Source organism: Mauremys reevesii, linkage group 3, assembly GCF_016161935.1.
Source record: "Mauremys reevesii isolate NIE-2019 linkage group 3, ASM1616193v1, whole genome shotgun sequence".
NCBI classification, from domain to species: domain Eukaryota; kingdom Metazoa; phylum Chordata; order Testudines; family Geoemydidae; genus Mauremys; species Mauremys reevesii.
In genome coordinates, this window is record NC_052625.1 from 65,507,048 (window position 1) to 65,527,216 (window position 20,169).

Genomic DNA, 20,169 nt, shown 5'->3' on the forward strand with positions numbered 1-20,169 from the left:
TGTTTCTATTTATTGTTTATTTCCTCCAAGATATATTGTGATGTTGATTTTCTAAGTCTCATCCTGAACAATAACATTATATTAATTGGTAACAATAATATTATCTTAATTGGCACTATGGCAATACCAATTAATAATAATAATAAGTCTCAGATGCAGCTTCTTTGGATATATTTTGAGCAGAAATAGATATGTTTCTTCATGGGTTACGGGTTTAAAACATATGCAGTTTTGCTCTTTAACTGGCTGCTATTATTCAAATTTAAATGAAAACAATTGGAAATGATATTTGTCACAGTCATGGGGCTAGCTACATCTCTTTCCCCTTCCTGGTCTCTCTGACTGCACCACTTCAGGTGCAAGTATCATGCCTTTATCTATTGCCTTTAAGTATGCTGGGGTGAAATTATGTAATTCTCCCACTCTTAGACCAAGCCCTTGCTACTGTACGGTATATATCAACCGTGCTTACCCAGCAGGACCAAGCTAGTCTTGGCACCTGCAGTTATTTCCATTCAGGAGTCTGTGACCACTGGTATACATGGACAAAACAGCCTTCTTAAAACCAAATCATTATTTATTTTAACAGTACAGACTAAGCATTGAGAGAAAAAAGGATTTTCATAGATTCCAAGACCAGAAGGGATCACCTAATCTGACCTGTATAACATAGGCCACAGAATTTACCAAAAATAATTCCTAGAGTAGATCTTTTAGAAAAACGTCCAATCTTGATTTTAAAATGTCAGTGATGGAGAATTAACCATGACTCCTGGTAAATTATTCCAATGGTTAATTAACCTCACTGTCAACAATTTACACCTTATTTCCAGTTCGAATGTGTCTAGATTCAACTTCCACCTATTGGATCATATTATACCTTTCTCTGCTAAACTGAAGAGCCTACGTATACTTACAGATTTAATGAAGCATCCCTTAACCTTCTTTATGTTAAGCTAAATAGATTGAGCTTCTTGAGTTTATCATTATAAATCATGTTTTCTAACCCTTTAATCATTCTCATCTCTCTTCTCAGAACCCTCTCCAATTTATCAACATCCTTACTGAATTGTGGGCATCAAAGATGGACATAGTATTCCAGCAGTGGTTGCATAATATCAAATACAGAGGTAAAATAACCTCTTCTCTATTCCTACTTGAGATTCCCCTGTGTATGTATCCCAGGATCGTATTAGTTCTTTTGACCACAGCATCACATTGGGAACTCATGTTCAGCTGATTATTTACCATGACCCTCAAAACTTTTTCAGCATTACTGCTTCCCGCAGGTGAAGTGGAGTTTGGGGTATGTTGGGTTGGCTCATAGCTGAGCAATGTGGGAGATGGATAAAGTCCTACATTTCTTTCTTACTCATTTAGCAAGTACTAATTATTGACAAGCATTCTGAATGGACATCAGCTTCCACTTGTAATATAACACTGTGCAGTTTGATTCAAAGGTTCTCTTGTTAAAAAAAACAAAAACCTTTGAAATATAACCTGTTTCTATTTTCTGCTCATATTTTTCATTATTATTAAGCCTATGGGCATACAATCCACAAAAGCTGTTTCAAGCCAAAGTGTATGTACATTGTAGGGCTTTGCTGATTCAGTAAAGTACTTACGTATGTGTTTAACTTCAGGTACATGCAAAAATCCATTAAAGTCAACAGGATTTAAGAATGGTCTAAAATTAAGCACATGCTTTAGTGCTTTATTGAACAGGGAAAGAAAAGAGGATAAAAATAGTGTGACTTAAGCACATGCTTGAATGCTTTTGCTGAATTGGGGTCTTGCAGACAACCAAATGCTATATCCAACCTGCTCAAAAACTGGCCTTTATAAAAATATTACAGTCTCAAGTAAAAATCATGAAGCACAAAACCATAAAAGAGAAAGCCATGGAAAGTCTATTTTCTTCCAAGATGACTACAGTATGGAGAGTAATACCAACTCAGCAAAGGAAAACTGTCAAAACGACATGGGAATAATCTGAGCCTGAATCTGTATCCTGTGAATGAGTCAACAGAAGAAATGGATACAATTTAAATGTCAAACAGTTTATTTGATTTTCTCCTAAACTGTATTGGCAGTTTTTAGGATAAGTCAGTTTGCTCAGCTTTATAAGAAACAAGTCAGCATTTTAATGCTTAAAAAAAAATCTACAGAAAGAGTGTAGGTAGATGTGGGTGTGTGAATGAAGAACACAAACACATCATATATTTACAAACTCCACACCCATTACTCACTTGGGTAATTTCTTCATGCTTACAAACATTGCCAAAATCACAAGTGTGTGTGTATCCTTCTCTTCCAATATCTCTGTTAAAGAAACCAACCCTTTTGCATCATGATACCAATGAGAAGACTTAAATACTAGTATTTCATATCTGCTATTCTATTTTTACATATATGATCTGGTTGCTTTATCTCGTTTTTCAATGGTAAACTCTTTAATCTTACATACTACGTGGTTATGCCTATTCTTCTTAGCCACTGAAAAATTCTTATCTTCATCATCAAAATATAAGAATATCTGGTGCAATACAGATCTTCAGATATGTATAATATAATTTTTTATAAAATCCCATTATAAACTGTTACATTTATTCTTTGGAAAAGTTTGTTCTACAGAAATTTAAGGCTTTGATGCAACTATGAAGCACAATTTGGCACATATGCCTGAAAGTAAATAAGGAAGTGTTATTTACTCCTTCTCATAACACAAAAACTAGGGGTCACCAAATTAAATCAATAGGCAGCAGTTATAAAACAAACAAAAGGAAGTATTTTTTCACACAACACACAGTCAACCTGTGGAACTCCTGGACAGAGGATGTTGTGAAGGCCATACTATAACAAGGTTCAAAAAAGAACTAGGTAAGTTCATGGAGAATAGGTCCATCAACGGCTATTAGCCAGGATGGGCAGGGATGGTGTCCCTAGCCTCTGTTTGCCAGAATGGGTGACAGATCACTTGATGATTACCTGTTCTGTTCATTCCCTCTGGGGCACCTGGCATTGGCCACTGTCGGAAGACAGGATACTGGGCTAGATGGACCTTTGGACTGACCCAGTATGGCCGTTCTTATGTTCTTAAAGACACCCAATGAGTGCCCTATGTGGAAGCAAATCATAAGATTAGGGGACTCCAGGACACAAAATACACTACCTCATAAGTCAATGGGGCAGACTGAGTCAGTAATAACTTTTGCAGATTCCCCTCCTGGGCTGTAAAAGATTCCTGGCAAAACTGCTCCCTCAGCGCCCTTGTGCTGCCCGTGAAAGGGCCAATCACAATATGACACAAGGTTTTTTCCTTTGAGAATTTTTATATAAAAATGCATCCCTAAATTCATGGATAAAGATATGCTGCACCATACAAAACAATTAATACATTTCCTTGTGTTAAGTATCCCACATTGATAATTGGGAAAGGAGTGTGGCCTAGGGAATATAGTATTGGACTAGGACTCAAGAGAGCAGCATTTTATTCCCTGCATTGCCACTGGCCAGCTGGATGACCTTGGGCAAGTCACTTTGGCCTCTCTTTGTGTCAGTTTCCACATCTGCAAAATGGGGATAAGGATACCTTCTTCGTAAAGTGCTTAGAGACACGGATAAAATAAACTGCCATTGAGTTCAAGGGGGCCAGGATTTCACCCCAGGTCTTTCCTCCCCAAAGCCATTTAAGAACTAGGTATAATTATTTCTTATTGAAATTATTAAATGTTTCAATAGATTAGGTCAGGGGTCCCCAGTGCGGTGCCCGTGGGTGCCATGGCGCCCGCGGGGGCATCTAAATGCGCCCGCGTCCTGACCGGCGGTGGAGCATCCGCCGAAATGCTGCCGAATTTCTGCGGCGGCGCCTCTCGATGACACCACTTGCCGCCAACAAGAGACATCATCAAATTCAGCAGCATTTCGGCAGATGCTCCACTGCTGTCATGGTCCTTTGTTTGGCTCCCGCCAGACGAAAAGGTTGGGGACCACTGGATTAGGTTTACCTTTCATGAGAATCATTTAATAGCTATTTTTCAGTATTTTACATATTATTATGTCAAGTTGTAGCAAAAATATTGGGAAAGTCTTCATGGTACTCTAATTGTATAGACAGCATTCGAACAACAGAGTTAAAAATTTAACGAATATTTTAGAGCCTGGAAAGCTTTGGCATTAAAACTCAAAAGTTCATTCAAGGTCTCAAGATGTCATTGCATTTTCTTTAAGTAGGAACTGGTGCCTCTATAATTTAACATTTCTGTGCAAACCTTAAAAAAAAAATAAGTCCAGCTAGGTGATGCAAGATGATTCAATATCATTATCTCCCTACATTGAGAAAACACAATGCCGCATCACTAGCTTAGGAAGAGAAGGAGAAAAATAAAAAATTTACTTTGTCGTCACTGAAGCTCAGAGTGCACCTTCTATCACCTTTCTTATATCAAATAATAGGGTTCTTTTGAAATATAGTGTTAGCATTTCTCTGAAAGAAAAGGTATTTAGAGCACAAACAAGTGAACTGATGCAGAAAACAATAATGAAATCACACTTACATGGCTTCTTGGGACATTTGTGACATTTGTTAAAGCCCCAGGAAGTTCCCACAGTTCCACAGCAGTCTTCTTGCTTTGATAGGCCAGGGAGTGCTTTACCACACTGGAATATTTAAGAATATTCAGGTTAGTGTTACTGTAAGATGCTCACTTCTAGAATATTGCTATATTACATAATCATCTTGGGAAAAACTCACCCACCTGCAGAGGCCCACTGAAGACTCATTGAAGCCCTCAATGGAACTTAAATAGTGCACTGGCACTGAGCTAGCCCTCTTGGTGGGGGTGAGCAGATTCAGTTTTAAAACATTTTATATTGGTATTTTTCCCCCTTTAATTTTCAGAACAAAAACCAGTCACTGAAAGAGTGAGTATATTTCCAAGCTAGTAATTCTTCATTGGCAGTAATGCCTTAAATTTTTCTTTATAAAAATCTGTCCCTGCAATTTTTCAAAAAGGCATATAAATCATCTCAAATACCTTTCCCATTATTCTTTTTAAAAAAGGGACAAGAAAGTATTACCATGATTTTTAAATGTCATTTCCTATTTCATTTGAAAAATACAAATACCCCTACTACTACAAGTTGTACCAAATGTTTATGACCAGTTACTGAAACTGTCAAATTATATGAAAGATTCTAGTATTTGTAAACTGAAAGAGAATTTAACATAAGATGACTGGGCAAAAAAGTAAGTGATGCCTATCTATTTTTATTTGTGACTCTTTAATTATGCCAGCAATTGGGCCAGTCTTGCAGTCCTTACTGAGGCAAAATTCTCATTTATTTCAAATGGTGTTTTGTCTTGAATAAGGAAAACCGGACCTATATTAGTACCCTTTATTAGTAAATATGTTAACACTTTAGCAATTGCCAAGCATAAACCTCCGTGATTGTTCACATTTTTCATTTTGGAAGGCAAAGGCAAGTAAAATGAATTTTCTGGCTAGAGAATGGATATAGAAAGTTGTGTACACCTGCTGTGTACCTGAAGAGTATCAATTAGGTGCAAAACAATTCTGCAACATGGAACCTGTGCCACCCTGAGTCATCTCTACAAGCGAAAATAGGTGAGTTACACACCAATATAACAGCCTAAAAGTTAAGAATTGTGGAGCTACTTGGAAATATGACTAGTAGAAAACTGGAGCTTTTCTCTTCTCAGTGTTTTCAGGATTAGTCTAGATGGGAGAATCGGGCCCTAAAACACCATAAGCTGCTAGAAGAATGCCTGGGGGAAATACTGCAGCCCTGGTCTTTTTAATGACTATTCTAGGTTGTGCATATATTGAACTCAGGAACTAGATTACATTTGCCGCTTGAACATAGGCACGGGAAGTAGCGATGCAGGGGGTTCTGCAGCAACCCCAGGTTTTATGCGGGGCCGCTGGTCCCTCACCCGGGACTCCACTTCCCACCTTAGGTCCCGGGGGACAGCCCCGTGCCCCGCTCCCCGGCCGCTGGCTCCGCACATAAAGCCTGGTGGTGCTTCCCACGCCTATGCCCTGTTCCTGGCCCTCTGCCCGCACTCTGCTCCCCAACCCCTGACCTGGGGCTCGGGTCCCAGCCGCTGGCCCTACTCCCCGGCTGCTGGCCCTGTGCCCAGGCCCCGCGCCCAGCCCCACGCGTGGGGTCCCGGCTGCCAGCACCTGCCTGGGGCTCTGTTCTTTCCCCCACACTCGCCCCCAGCTGTGGCCTCAGCCCCCTTACCCCTGTACGGGTTCCCCCTCCCGGAAACACATCCCTTCTCCCAGCCTCAGTTTGGAGGGTGGGGGGGCACAGACAGGGGTAAGGGGGCTGGCTTTCAGCACCCCCACTAGTAAAAATGTTTCAGCACCACTGTACTGGAGGAAAGAGACTTTAAAATCTGTCTGTTGAAAGACAGGGATAAAATAAATTCCCATTGACTTTAACGGGGCCAGGATTTCACCCCAGGCCTTTTCCCTCCAAAGCCACATGCAATCCTGGGGATATTAGACTTAACCTTACATGTTAAAAGGGTATAAAGCTTTTATTTAAATAGGGTCAGATTTTTTGTGACATATCAGGGGGATCAGTGTACCAGTATGGTGGGGGGGTGGGAAAAATGCCATCTCTCCATAATGCCTCTCTGAGAGGATAAAATTATATATTGAAACTTGCTACCTCTTAGCCAGAAATTGCCCCAAGTCTTAGAGCTCACTCAACTAGACAGCTTTCATAATATTTCCTTCAAGTGCAGCCCTAAACATTTACAAGGAGTTCTATTCACACCTGTATACAGCACTACTCCGTTGACCTGACATCCCAGTCAGACACACTGTTTGGAAGGGCAGTGTTCCTGTTCAACTAGATTTGCTCAGCCTGCCTTTCTGGACACTGCATTAGTCTCGCAAAACTCAAAAAAGTTACTTACTAGAAACTGGAGTTCTTTGTGAATATTGCCGGTGCATATTTATACTCATATTCTTCTCCGCCACCTCCTGCCCTTCTCTTCTTCCTCAGTTCTACTACTTTTTTGGTCTCTGAGCTTAAGTGGGAGGAATCAAGGTGGTTGAGACTGCACCTCCCCTTATGACCTCAGACACTGAGCATTTGGTGCCATGAGGGGCATTTATGTGGCACCTAATAGACACAGTTTTTCTAGAAGGATCCAACCTCCAGCAGCATCAAAATCCATCCCAACAGTGTGCATCGTGCAGAGGCAATACTCCAGAAGCAGGTTTTGTTTTGTTTGTTTTTTCCCCCCAAATATTAAATTTATCATTTAACCACATTAAACTGAAAAAAAAACCCAACAAACAAATCAACAAAACATAAGGATTAAAAAAAAAAAAAGGTAAAGCTCACTCTTGTGGTGCTGTAGCATTTGTACTGTACTGAAGATCATGATCTCTGTGGTCATAATGGTTTCAAATTTCCATATAAAAACCATGAGCAAGAATAAGGATTCCAAATTCTGAGTCATCTGGCAACTGAGGTTTACAAGTCCTATCAAGAAATACTGGCAATGATTTAAGATCTTGCTCCCATCACATCTATGATGAATTGAAGCTTGAAGAATCAGTGGTAATTTGATTAGCATCCAGCCACTTTAGGAACTGACATCAAGGGAAGGCATCTGCCATGTGGGGCTCCTCAGCTCTATATAAATGGTGCTCCAGATCTGCATGGTTTAGGACAGGGGTGGGGAACCTACAGCCCAAGGGCTGGATCCGGTCCATTGGTTAATTTCATCCAGCCTGCAGTGCCCCCCCGCGGGGGGAAGCCCCGAGCCTTCATGTCCTCCCACCCGGGTAAGTGAGTGGCCCACGACTGATTTTTTTCGGTGGGTCAATGGCCCATGACAGAAAGAAGGTTTCCCACCCCGGGTTTAGGACATATGCAGCAGGGGAAGGTGGTAGCCATGCAGAGCTTCTAAAGTATGCTGGCGTGTACTCTGACTTATGAGTTCTGATGTTCCTGTTTCCTCCAGCCACACTTTCCAGAAAGGCTCTCCTCTTTCACAGAGCCTGCCTCACAGGAGTGAAGCTCCATTTCAGTGGGGCGAAAACTTGGATTGGAGCCTCACCCTCCTTAGAAGCCTCCCCCTGCTCCCCCACAGATCATTCTTTAACCCTTTCTATCTCACATTCTGAGACACAAACAACAGGTGGGTGCACTGCCCTGGGGAGATCCCCAGAAATTCCCCGTTTGTCACTGCTTTCAGTGCAGCTCTGCCACATAAATCTAGCCCTAATTTAAGTGGCAAGCCTTTAATGTGCACATTGTGCTTTGAACAGATTCCATTCATGGGGCATCAACTTTCATTATGCTTTAAGACAGATACTTTTAAACATTTGTACATGTCTATCTTTAATTTTTTTATATCACTTATACTTTGCATAATCAGCAAAAGTGCACAGTATTCCCAATGTTAGTTTAGATTGTGCTGGTGCACAGAGGCTGCAAGAGCCACATTACTTTGTTACCTTGTGTGCATTTCAGCCACAGTCCCAGTCTTTGCATAAATTGGGTGCTGCTGCCAGTGACAAATTCCCCAAAAGAACTAGAGAGATGGCAAGACCACACCCGCCTCTGCCTCCCAAGCATAGCTGAACCAGTACACCAAGGAATAAATAGAGCTCCTATTAAAGGGTGGCAGAGATCCCAATCTGGCAAGAAGTCCCACAACAATCACAATTATTCTGTCTGAAATCGTCAGGATGCCTCCCAGGACTCTCACTGCCATGTGACCCCTTTGCAATGCCCTTTTGTGGGCTGTTAATAAAAACTCACTATATCACCATTAACAAAGTGATACTAACCGATTGATCCTGGCTGAAATCCGTGGGCGCCCTGCCTGAGGAATAACTAATGATTTCAGGATTCAGCTTAAAGACTTGTCTTCCACATACTGCAATAGCAAATACTGCGAAGTGAACACGTACACTTGTCAAGCAAACTGAAAACACTGGGCTATTACATCTTTCTTTCTCCCAAATGAACATCAGACTAATAGACCCCAAATTTACTGAATCATATTACTGATATAATGACCAAACAACATACTGGATATCTGAATGACAGGTTGTTAAAAAGAATACCATCCAATAGAACACTGGCTCAGTAACAGGCATTGTCTCATAAGAAGAGTAGAGAAACTCTTAAATACTTCCAGACTTTCTAAAAGGACTTGTAAAGAATTTGTTTTGGCTTAAGCAGAACATTCTTTATAGGCAAGTAAAAATTATCCGGCTTTCTTTTATTTGAGTAATTAAAACAGTGTTTGATGTTTCTGGTACCTGATACATCTTTAATCCTCTGATATTTCAGGGTATTGATTTTGCAAAGACTCTATTGTGGATGAAGCATCATATCCTGTAAATGGATCCACACTGATTTTCTGACAGTCTATTTGTTTAAAAGCTTCAGAAGCCAAACCATGAGCCTCAAGGCATTCCAGACAACTATTTTCTATTATGAGTTGGTATTTTTAAGACTACTTGCAAGAAAAAAAGTTTTTAAAAGTTCTCTGAAAAGAAAAAGTACTAATGTGTGAAACATCTGATTTTACTTTACTTTTTTTTTTTTTTAAGGATTTGTCAAATTACAATATGGCAGGTATTTGTTATAACTGTCGAGCAATGAAAATCTATATTCTTTCACTTTCATAGGAAATGTCTGTAAAATCTGAAGTACAGTATGGTCATTTATGTTGTTTAATAAGCAAGCTACCTTACTGTTTGACGAAATGTCACATTACTATGGCCATGTTTCCATACTAATCCCTGATACATCAACAACCATATCATACATAATTTACATGAAAGCATTATAAATGGATTACTTTATTCACTAATAACTATCAATATACAGTAAAAGCTGTTTTATCCGGCACTTCACCGACTGGAAAGGAATATAAATTAAACCAGCATTTCTAATCTTCATTGAAAGTCTGGTTTATAGTCCGGTTGGCGCGGGGCTGGCAGGAGGGTTGGGGCATGGGAGGGGGTGTGGAGCGCAGGCTCTAGGAGGGAGATGGGGAGTGGGAGGGGGAGTGGGGTGGGCTGTGGAGTGCCAGATCTGTGGGCCACTCACCTCAGGCAGCTCCGTACAAGCGGCAACCTATACTGGCTGCTCCTAGGCAGAGGTGCGGCAGGCAGCTTTGCACACTGCCTCTGCCTGCAGGTGCCACCCTCGCACCTCCCACTGGCTACTGTTCCCAGCCAATGGGAGTTGCAGAGCCAGAGCTCAGGGCGGGGCGAGGGCAGCACGCAGAGCCGCCTACCACACCTCCACCTAGGAGCAGACAGGATAGGTTGCCACTTGTGGGGAGATGCCCAGAGTGAGCGCCCGCTCAGATCCAGCACCCCGCACCTCCTCCCGTGCCTCAAGCCCCCTCCCACACCCAAACTGCCTCCCAGAGCCCACGCCCCACAATCCCTCCCGCACGCCAATCCCCAGACCCGCATCCACTCCCACATCCAAACTCCCTCCCTCTTAATTAACTGGCAATTTTCATTTACCTGCCTCCCTCCCATTCCTCCAACATGCCCAATAAAACAGCTTTTACTTTACTTTGCTGCCCTGATCACAAACAGATCTGTTTTGTGCTTTATTTAATACTTGCAGGTGGAAAAAACATGTTAGTGACTCAAGCCCAGTTTCTACAAACACTTATGCATATGCTTTATTTTATGCCCAAGGTCAATGGGACTACTAATTTGAACAGAGTTAAGCATATGCATATGTTTTTGCAGGGACAGGGCCTGTCTCACAACCCATCCTCTGAACTTTGCCAACTTGTACATTTTTCCAACTGCCACAGTCTGTTTATTCTATACTTTTCTAAGTCCAATACTTAAAAGATGGGGGCCACCTCAATCTTAAATACATACATCTCGTATGAAATCACTTCTGAAAAAACATGGTTTATTAAAATGCTTCCAAAAAGTAATTTCTTTGGGATATTTATCAAGTACACGTTTACTTTCTTTAATCATCATAATAATTTAAAGTATTCAGTACTCTCTTGAGAAAACATTGGTCATGTTGAAAAATGGACGATAACTTACAATTCCCAATGAAGTCTTTAATAAGATTATTTTTTATTTATTTTCATTTTCTATATGCCTCAATTTTAAAAATGCAATGATCAAATAGATTAATACAGTAAGAACTCCAGCTCAGGCACCCTTGCTGATCTCAACTATAGCAGATCCATGGGTCCCACACATGGTGGTATACCGCGTCCAGTGCACTAAATACCCCAATAGCAACTACATGGGTGAAACCAGACAATCACTTGTTCTTGAATGAATTCTCACAGAAAAATGATAAAAGACAAAACACCCCATCACCTGTGGGTGAACACTCTTCACAAAGTGACCACTCTCTATATCTGACCTATCAGTCCTCATCCTCAAAGGAAACTTGCACAACACTTAAACGACGAGCCTGGGAGCTTACATTCATAACTTTGCTAGACACTAAAACTCATGGACTGAATAGAAACACTGGACTTATGGTTTATTATAGCAATTTAAAAACCCACTAACAACCCTCCCACTATCCGCTTTCCACCTCTCCTTACTTTTTCTCCCCTCCCTATGACTGGAGGGATCTTAACGGGCCACTTCTCCTTGACTCGTCCCTTGAAATATGTGTGAACTACTTATGCTAAACAATCTGTTCCATCTTGTATTTTGCTGTGACAGTCTGAGGGCTTGTATTCATGTACAGTGCTGCAGCTGCGTCACTGTAGTGCTATGATGAAAATCCTACTATGCCAACCCTTCTCTTATCAGCATAGTTAATCCTCATCCCCCAAAAGCAGAAGCTATGTCGACGGGAGAAGCCCTACATGGGTGGTTAAGTCAGTATAACTACATCCGTCAGGAGTGTGGATTTTTCAGACCTCTGAGCGATGTAGTTATACCAGCATAGGCCTGTAGTGTAGACCTGGCCTCCGTAAGTTTCCCAGACCTGACGAAGAGCTCTGTGTAAGCTCGCATGCTTGTCTCTCTCACTTGCAGAAGTTTGTCCATTAAAAGATATTACCTCACCCACCTTGTCTCCCTAATATCCTGGGACTGACTCGTCTACAACAACACTGCATATAGCAGTATGGTATACAAACAGGGACAGACTTTCAGATAGGCAGCTGAAGGCTTTAGAGGTCAAAACCAACACTATATATTTCACAGATTATGTCTTAACAGAACCAGTGCAGATCCAAAAGCACTGTCAAGTGCCTGAATTTGGTGCAGAGTACATTCAGTCAGTTAAGTTGTTTCAACTACATATTTCTCTTTAAACAGGAAAACTGTTTTTTTTTGTTGTTGTTGTAATTTGGAGTGTGTGGGGAGGAATTTGTTGTTTTTTTTTAAGTCACAGAGCAGCCCACCAGAAACTGAATGGCTGTGATTATGTAAAACCAACATTCAAAAAATCCTATTCAAGACGCTAGACTATAACTTATTAATCAGAGAAGATATGGGAATTCCCCTGGTTTAGTCAAATATGCAACAGCCAACTTCTCCTTCTTGCTTCTTAATATTGTTTATTTATTTATTTTTGTGAATAATAATTCTTCTTTATTTACATTTAACTGGAAAGAAATCAAATCAATTTTGGGAAAGCTTTTTTTTAAGACTAGAACCTTAAAACTAGAACATACTTATTTAAATGTCAGCATCTGTAGCAATATTAGAAATATCTCTAATAAAGATTTAAAGAGGCATATGACAGAAATCTATACATAAATCTTGACACATTACCTATGTGAATATACATGCCATCTACACTGAAATGTTCCATAACAATTTAAATGCACATCATATGTAAAATTAATAGGACTCAAATTAACGATACAAACTTTGTGTGCATCACTGACACAATAAAAGTATTTAGAAAAATAACACAATGTTCTGTGTCACAGTAAAGACATATTATTAGAATTAAAATGAAAAGCAGTAGAGGCAGTGGGAAGGGGTCAAAGAAATGAAACATATTACTACTTGTTTGCTTGGTTTATACATAGGGCTGAGTGGACCAATGCTCTAAGCTGACAGATTCTTGGCTTCCAAAAAGATTCAAATACAGGTATTGATTTGACCAATATTTTTTATGACATGGAAATATCAGTGTATGGACCACAGATGAATTACAACAATCTTTCTGATGCTGATAAAGTATTTGGCAACAAGAAAAGTTTCTTTCTGAGATAGCACTGAGGACCTCTAATGGAATGAATACTATGAAATCTTCCAGAAAAAACACTGACTCAGGGTTCCATTCTGAAAAAACTAAAGGCAGTGGGGATGGGTGAACTGACTTTGGAAAAAAATAAGAGCCAACCAGAACATAAACTCTTTCTCTATACCCAAGTTTTAAAATATTATAATAATAATCCTATTTCTACAGGTGCCCATCAGCCCACCTTTGTCTCCTCTTCCCAATGATCAGGACAAAAATACATAATAAAACAATATATACCTAAAAATATATATCACACTGAATCCTGGGGACTGTCATAATTTTTTATTCTCTCCTGCACCTGCTCATCATCTTTTCTCTGGAAACAGATTTTATTCACCGTGGATGGTTATCAGCCATATTGCACCATCGAGAACCACTGTATCAGAGAACCCTCTGACCCTGTGAGAGCCCCTGCCTTTGCTTATAGTCCTTTTGTAGGATCTAGGTGGTTAGGCACCAGGTGGGTTTGGCAGTCTGGTCTAGGGTTTGGCCAACTGCTTGTTCTAATATTGCATGTTCTGCGCTGACGTGTGTAAAATACATTCTGGGTATCTGACCTGGGTAAGGCCAGAGTAATTGGGATTTGACTACGGTAGCCAGCCCAGGCCTAGTGAAGACTGCTACTTGTAACTGAGATCCATGAAAGAAATACCAAAAAAGGTAAGGTGAGAAGAAATGTGTTAAGGAGAGGGGAGAACCATGGAAGTGATGGGGAAAAAAAACAGAGTGACAAGAATCACTGGCCTATGCCTGGGAGATCAGCTAATTATGTTCAACGAGGAAGGAGGGAAGATCAGGATCAGTTTAGACACAATCAGAAGGAAAGAAGGGAAAGAAGGAAAGAGAAGATGTTAAAAGGTTTGGACAAATTCATTTAACTTTGAATAAATTCTATCCAAAATGAGACTCTTATGTTGCAGTTAGGCTCAGACAGTCAGGAAGTGTCTGAATTAAGGTTGCACATATGTATATGCAGCATAACTACACATACAAGACAAGTCCCCCAAGTACATCTCTGAGATTCAAGACAGTTTACTTATAAATTGTAATTTTATAAATCAGATCAATAGAACACTTTCACCCATGCTAAAAGCAGAGAATAGAAATGGGAAGATAAGCAAGATCCTACACTAGCTTGGTAGATTTGCCTAGAAGGGACCACACACACATTTCTTCAGTCTCTTTTGCAGACAGTAAAATCACCCCTGATCTCAGAATAATTAATAAAAGGTTTTTAGAGTATTAAAGCCAACTATGCAAAGCCACTGTACAAGAAAATACATAAACACTGACAATTGTTAAGCAAAGTAAGAATACAGAAATTATCCAGAGCAGACTCAAGTATTTTAACTGAGGACATATTACATGCTAGTATTAATAAAGAAAACGCAGCAAATATTGAATAAATAAAAAAATAAACGGCTCCTTTTAGATTACAGACCTGTTTGAACCTAACAAATTTATGGTAGGTCCTAGTGCCTGCTTTTGGCTCCTTTGAAAGTTGGGCTCTATAATTCCAGCTATAAATTAAATTCCTTGAAACAAAACGATTCTCTCAGACTGCACTAGGCTTTTTCCCAAGGTTGGCACTAAAAGGATGAATAAAGTTTGGGAGAAATAGGAACATATCTCAGTCTAAATTGGCAGGCACTGCCCACGTGCAGAAGTAGTGCAGAGAGGTACTGCTCCAGAACAGAGAGAGTACTGAGAAGACTATGTCTCACACAAGCAGAATGCCTTGGGGAGCCCGCAGTCATGCAGGGTGAGTGTGCAAGTAGCTACACCAATCTAAGAGCTATCCTCCATTGGCTGGGAGATAAGACCATAGCACTGGTATGTACCATCTCTTCCCCCATTGTACACCACTAAAAGAATAGGGAGGAACAAATTCCTGTGCTCTGTTGCTTGTAATTCTACCTGGCCCTTATGCAGGCCTCAAGTAGATTCTTTATGCCTTCCACTCCAACTACTACAGACAGAACGTCGCCCTAATTTGTAAACATAAAATATGCAATGATGGCAAACAAAAAACACATACCCCAGTACAAACATAGCATTTCTACAAGGATAGCATGCCTGTAAACTGTCTGGGAAGTATCGCATATGCTCCAGGCCTGCTCTTCTTAGCATATTTCTGGCACTTGATAATAAACCATGTTAACAGAGGAGTAAATCTGATAATCAGACAATAATGTAGGGCATGTTTGTCCTCCTTATACTGTATATCATGACACTGTGAATAAATACAAAATGAATTTGGTTCATATGCCCTTCTCTAAGCTAAACTTAGGAGTGGTCCTTAAATGAGTAGTGCTTAATAGGCCCAAACAAATGGCACTCATTTTTCTTCAAATCTTTTTCTACCTCAGCTTCTACAGTGTCTACATTTTCCATTTTTTTGCCCAGAAGTAAGTAAAAAACTGTATTTTGTCCCTTTCCCCCCTTCCTTTGCTGGAGAAGCATTCATTGCAAAGGCTTCTGCCAAGGCATAATCCAATTTAGTTGCCCACAGTGGCAAGCAGAAAGGTCTGCTAAATACAAAGTCAGACATGGATCTGTCTGAGATCTGGAGTGGCAGATACAGCATGGATGTACTGCAAATGGATGACTTGTTCCACCAAGATAAGCAAATTTCTTTCTTGCATTTGACACTTTCTGTAAAAAACAAAAACATTGTATTTTTCAATTCACCTCATACAAGTACTGTAGTGCAATCTCTTTATCATGAAAAGTTGAACTTACAAATGTAGAATTATGTAAAAAAAAGCATTCAAAAATAAAACAATGTAAAACTTTAGAGCCTACAAGTCCACTCAGTCCTGCTTCTTGGTCAGCCAATCACTCAGACAAACAAGGTTGGTTACAATTTGCAGGAGATAATGCTGCCTGCTTCTTGTTTACAATGTCACCTGAAAGTGAGAACAGGTGTTCTCATGGCACTGTTGTAGCTGACATTGCAAGATATTTACATGCCAGATGCACTGAAGATTCAGATGTCCCTTCATGCTTCAACCACCATTCCAGAGGACATGCTGCCATGCTGAGATGGGTTCTGCTTGATAATGAGTGCAGTGCAAACTGAGACATGTTCATTTTCATCAACTGGGTCAGATGCCACCAGCAGACAGTTGATTTTCTTTTTTGGTGGTTTGAGTTCTGTAGTTTCTGCATCGGAGTGTTGTTCTTTTAAGACTTCTAAAAGCATGCGCCACAGCTTGTCCCTCTCAGGTTTTGGACGGCACTTCAGATTCTTAAATCTTGGGTCAAGTGCTGTAGCTATTTTTAGAAATCTCACATCGGTACCTTCTTTGCATTTTGTCAAATCTGCTGTGAAAGTGTTCTTCAAAGGAACATGTGCTGGGTCATCATCCAAGACTGCTATAACATGAAATATATGCAGAATGCAGGTAAAACAGAGCAGGAGACATACAATTCTCCTGCCAAGGAGTATAGTCACAAATTTAATTGATGTGTTGGTTTTTTTTAAATGAGCATCATCAGCATGGAAGCATGTCCTCTGGAATGGTGGCCAAAGCATGAAGGGGCATACAAATGTTTAGCATATCTGGCACGTAAATACCTTGCAACGGCGGCTACTAAAGTGCCATGCGAATGCCTGTTCTCACTTTCAGGTGACACTGTACATAAGAAACAGGCAGCAGTATCTCCCGTCAATGTAAACAAACTTTTTTGTCTTTAGCGATTGACAGAATAAGAAGGACTGCCTTGACTTGTAGGCTCTAAAGTTTTACATTATTTTGTTTTTGAGTGCAGTTATGTAACCAAAAAAAATCTGCATTTGTAAGAGACGGTTACTCACCGTAGTAACTGTTGTTCTTCGAGATGTGTTGCTCCTATCCATTCCAGTCAGGTGCGCGCGCCGCGCGTGCACGGCTCTTCGGAACATTTTTACCCTAGCAACTCCGGCGGGCCGGCTGGCGCCCCCTGGAGTGGCGCCGCTATGGCGCCTGTTATATACCCCAGCCGGCCCGTCCGCTCCTCAGTTCCTTCTTGCCGACTACTCCGACAGTGGGGAAGGAGGGCGGGTCTGGAATGGATAGGAGCAACACATCTCGAAGAACAACAGTTACTACGGTGAGTAACCGTCTCTTCTTCTTCGAGTGATTGCTCCTATGCATTCCAGTCAGGTGATTCCCAAGCCTTACCTAGGCGGTGGGGTCGGAGTGAGACGTGGCGGAGTGTAATACCGCGGAGCCGAAGGCTGCGTCGTCTCGAGACTGCTGCACCAACGCGTAGTGGGAAGCGAAGGTGTGTACAGAAGACCAGGTGGCCGCTCTACAGATGTCCTGGATGGGGACATGGGCCAGGAAGGCGGCCGACGAGGCTTGTGCTCTCGTGGAGTGAGCGGTGAGGTGGCATGGTGGCACGCAAGCAAGCTCGTAGCAGGTGTACATGCTGTGACCCAGGAGGAAATCCGTTGGGAGGACGAACCGCTACGAACAGCTGGGGCGAACGCCGGAAGGGCTTCATCCGCTCGATGTAAAAAGCGAGCGCCCTGCGGACGTCGAGGGTGTGAAGCTGTTGCTCCCGAGGCGAGGCATGCGGCTTCGGGAAGAAGACCGGGAGGAAGATCTCCTGGTTGAGGTGGAAGGCCGACACCACCTTAGGGAGGAAGGCCGGATGTGGTCGAAGCTGTACCTTGTCCCCGTGGAAGACGGTGTATGGTGGACCCACCGTTAGAGCACGGAGCTCAGAGACTCGTCTCGCTGATGTAATGGCGACGAGGAAGGCTGTCTTCCAGGAGAGGTAGAGCAGGGAGCACGTGGCCAAGGGCTCGAAGGGGGGACCCATCAGCTTGGCCAGCACGAGGTTCAAATCCCAGGTCGGGGCCGGACGCCGCACCGGTGGGTACAAGCGGTCCAGGCCTTTAAGGAAGCGGGAAACCATCTGGTTGGAGAAGATGGACCGACCTTCCACATATGGACAAAAGGCGGACACTGCTGCCAGGTGAACTCTCAAGGAGGAGACCGCAAGACCTTGCTCCTTAAGGTACCAGAGGTAGTCCAGGATGGTAGGGACAGGGACTACGAATGGATTGAGGCCTCGTTGATCACACCAGAGTGCGAATCGCTTCCATTTCGCCAGATAGGTGGAGTGAGTGGAAGGCTTTCTGCTCTCTAGCAGGACTTGCTGTACTGCTGCCGAACAGTCCCTCTCTGCGTGGGTCAACCACTCAGGTACCAAGCTGTAAGATGGAGGGACTGCAGGTTCGGATGGCGGAGTCTGCCGAAGTCCTGGGTGATGAGGTCCGGCCATAACGGAAGGGGATGGGATCCCGAACAGAGAGCTCGAGCAGCAGGGTGTACCAGTGCTGCCTCGGCCAGGCCAGAGCTACGAGTATGACGTGGGCTCTGTCCCTCCGAAGCTTCAGTAGCACTCGGTGCACTAGCGGGAACAGAGGGAAGGCGTAGAGGAGGCGATCCGTCCAGGGGTAAAGGAAGGCGTCCGACAGGGAGCCTGGCGAGCGACCCTGGTAAGAGCAAAACAGGTGGCACTTCCTGTTTTCCCTGGAGGCGAATAGGTCTATCTGGGGAAACCCCCACCTCTGGAAGATTGTGTGCACGACATCGGGACGGAGGGACCACTCGTGGGAGAGGAACGACCTGCTGAGATGGTCGGCCAGCGTGTTCTGCACTCCCGGAAGAAAGGACGCTTCCAGGTGAATGGAGTGGGTCACGCAGAAGTCCCACAGGAGCAGCGCTTCCTTGCAGAGGAGGGAGGAGCAGGCTCCGCCCTGCTTGTTCACGTAGAACATTGCCGTGGTGTTGTCCGTGAACACTGTCACACAGCGGCCTTGCAGGCGGGTGCGGAAGGCGTGACACGCCAAACGGATCGCTCGCAGCTCGCGGATATTGATGTGCAGAGCGAGCTCTTGGGGCGACCAAAGGCCTTGGGTGTGAAGGTTGCCCAGGTGAGCTCCCCAACCGAGCGCTGAGGCATCCGTGGTCAGAGTGGCGGATGGACGAGGAGGGTGGAACGGGACTCCCGCACACACGACCTCCGGGTCGAGCCACCAGCGGAGGGACTCGAGGGTCGGCTTGGTGATCGTGACCACCATGTCGATGGGATCTCGATGCGGCCGGTACACCGACGTGAGCCAAGACTGGAACGGGCGGAGGTGGAGCCGCGCGTACGCGGTGACATACGTACACAATGCCATGTGGCCCAGGAGGCAGAGGCAGGATCGCACCGTCGTGGTCGGGAAGGTGACAAGGTCCCGGATGATGGAGACCATCGTCTGGTGCCGAGATTGTGGTAGGCAGGCGCGGGCCAACGAGGAGTCGAGGACCGCTCCAATGAACTCCACCCGCTGCGACGGAATCAAGGTGGACTTCTCATTGATGAGAAGACCGAGGCGCTGAAAGAGGGACAGGATTTCTGTCATCTGGTCCATTACCAGGCGCTGAGACGTTCCGCGAACCAGCCAATCGTCGAGATACGGGTAGACGTGTATCTGACGACGGCGGAGGGCTGCGGCAACCACTGCCATGTACTTGGTAAACACCCTCGGTGCGGTGGATAGGCCGAATGGCAACACTGCGAAGTGGTAGTGTGCATTGTTCACCACGAAACGCAGGTAGCGTCGATGGGGAGGGTAGATCGCGACATGGAAGTAGGCGTCCTTCACGTCGAGGGCGGCAAACCAGTCTCCCGGATCCAGAGAGGGAATGATGGTCCCCAGGGTGACCATGCGAAACTTGGGCTTGAGCAGATATTTGTTTAGCTCGCGAAGGTCCAGGATAGGACGTAGCCCTCCTTTCGCTTTGGGGATGAGAAAATAATGGGAATAGAATCCCCTGCCCCGCCTGTCTTGAGGCACTGCCTCTATGGCACCCACACTCAACAGAGTCTGGACCTCTTGTAAGAGGA

General features: G+C 43.2%; 1 protein-coding gene across 8 annotated transcripts in view; it reads right to left on the reverse strand.

The window, feature by feature from the left end:
- Positions 1 to 20,169, reverse strand: part of LTBP1 (latent transforming growth factor beta binding protein 1) — a 336,620-nt gene that overhangs the window by 171,091 nt on the left and 145,360 nt on the right. For all 8 annotated transcript variants that reach the window (XM_039530237.1, XM_039530240.1, XM_039530238.1 and 5 more), the window contains one exon: positions 4,557 to 4,659. In XM_039530237.1, coding sequence (XP_039386171.1) covers positions 4,557 to 4,659 — 103 coding nt within the window. The remainder of the gene's footprint in view (positions 1 to 4,556; positions 4,660 to 20,169) is intronic.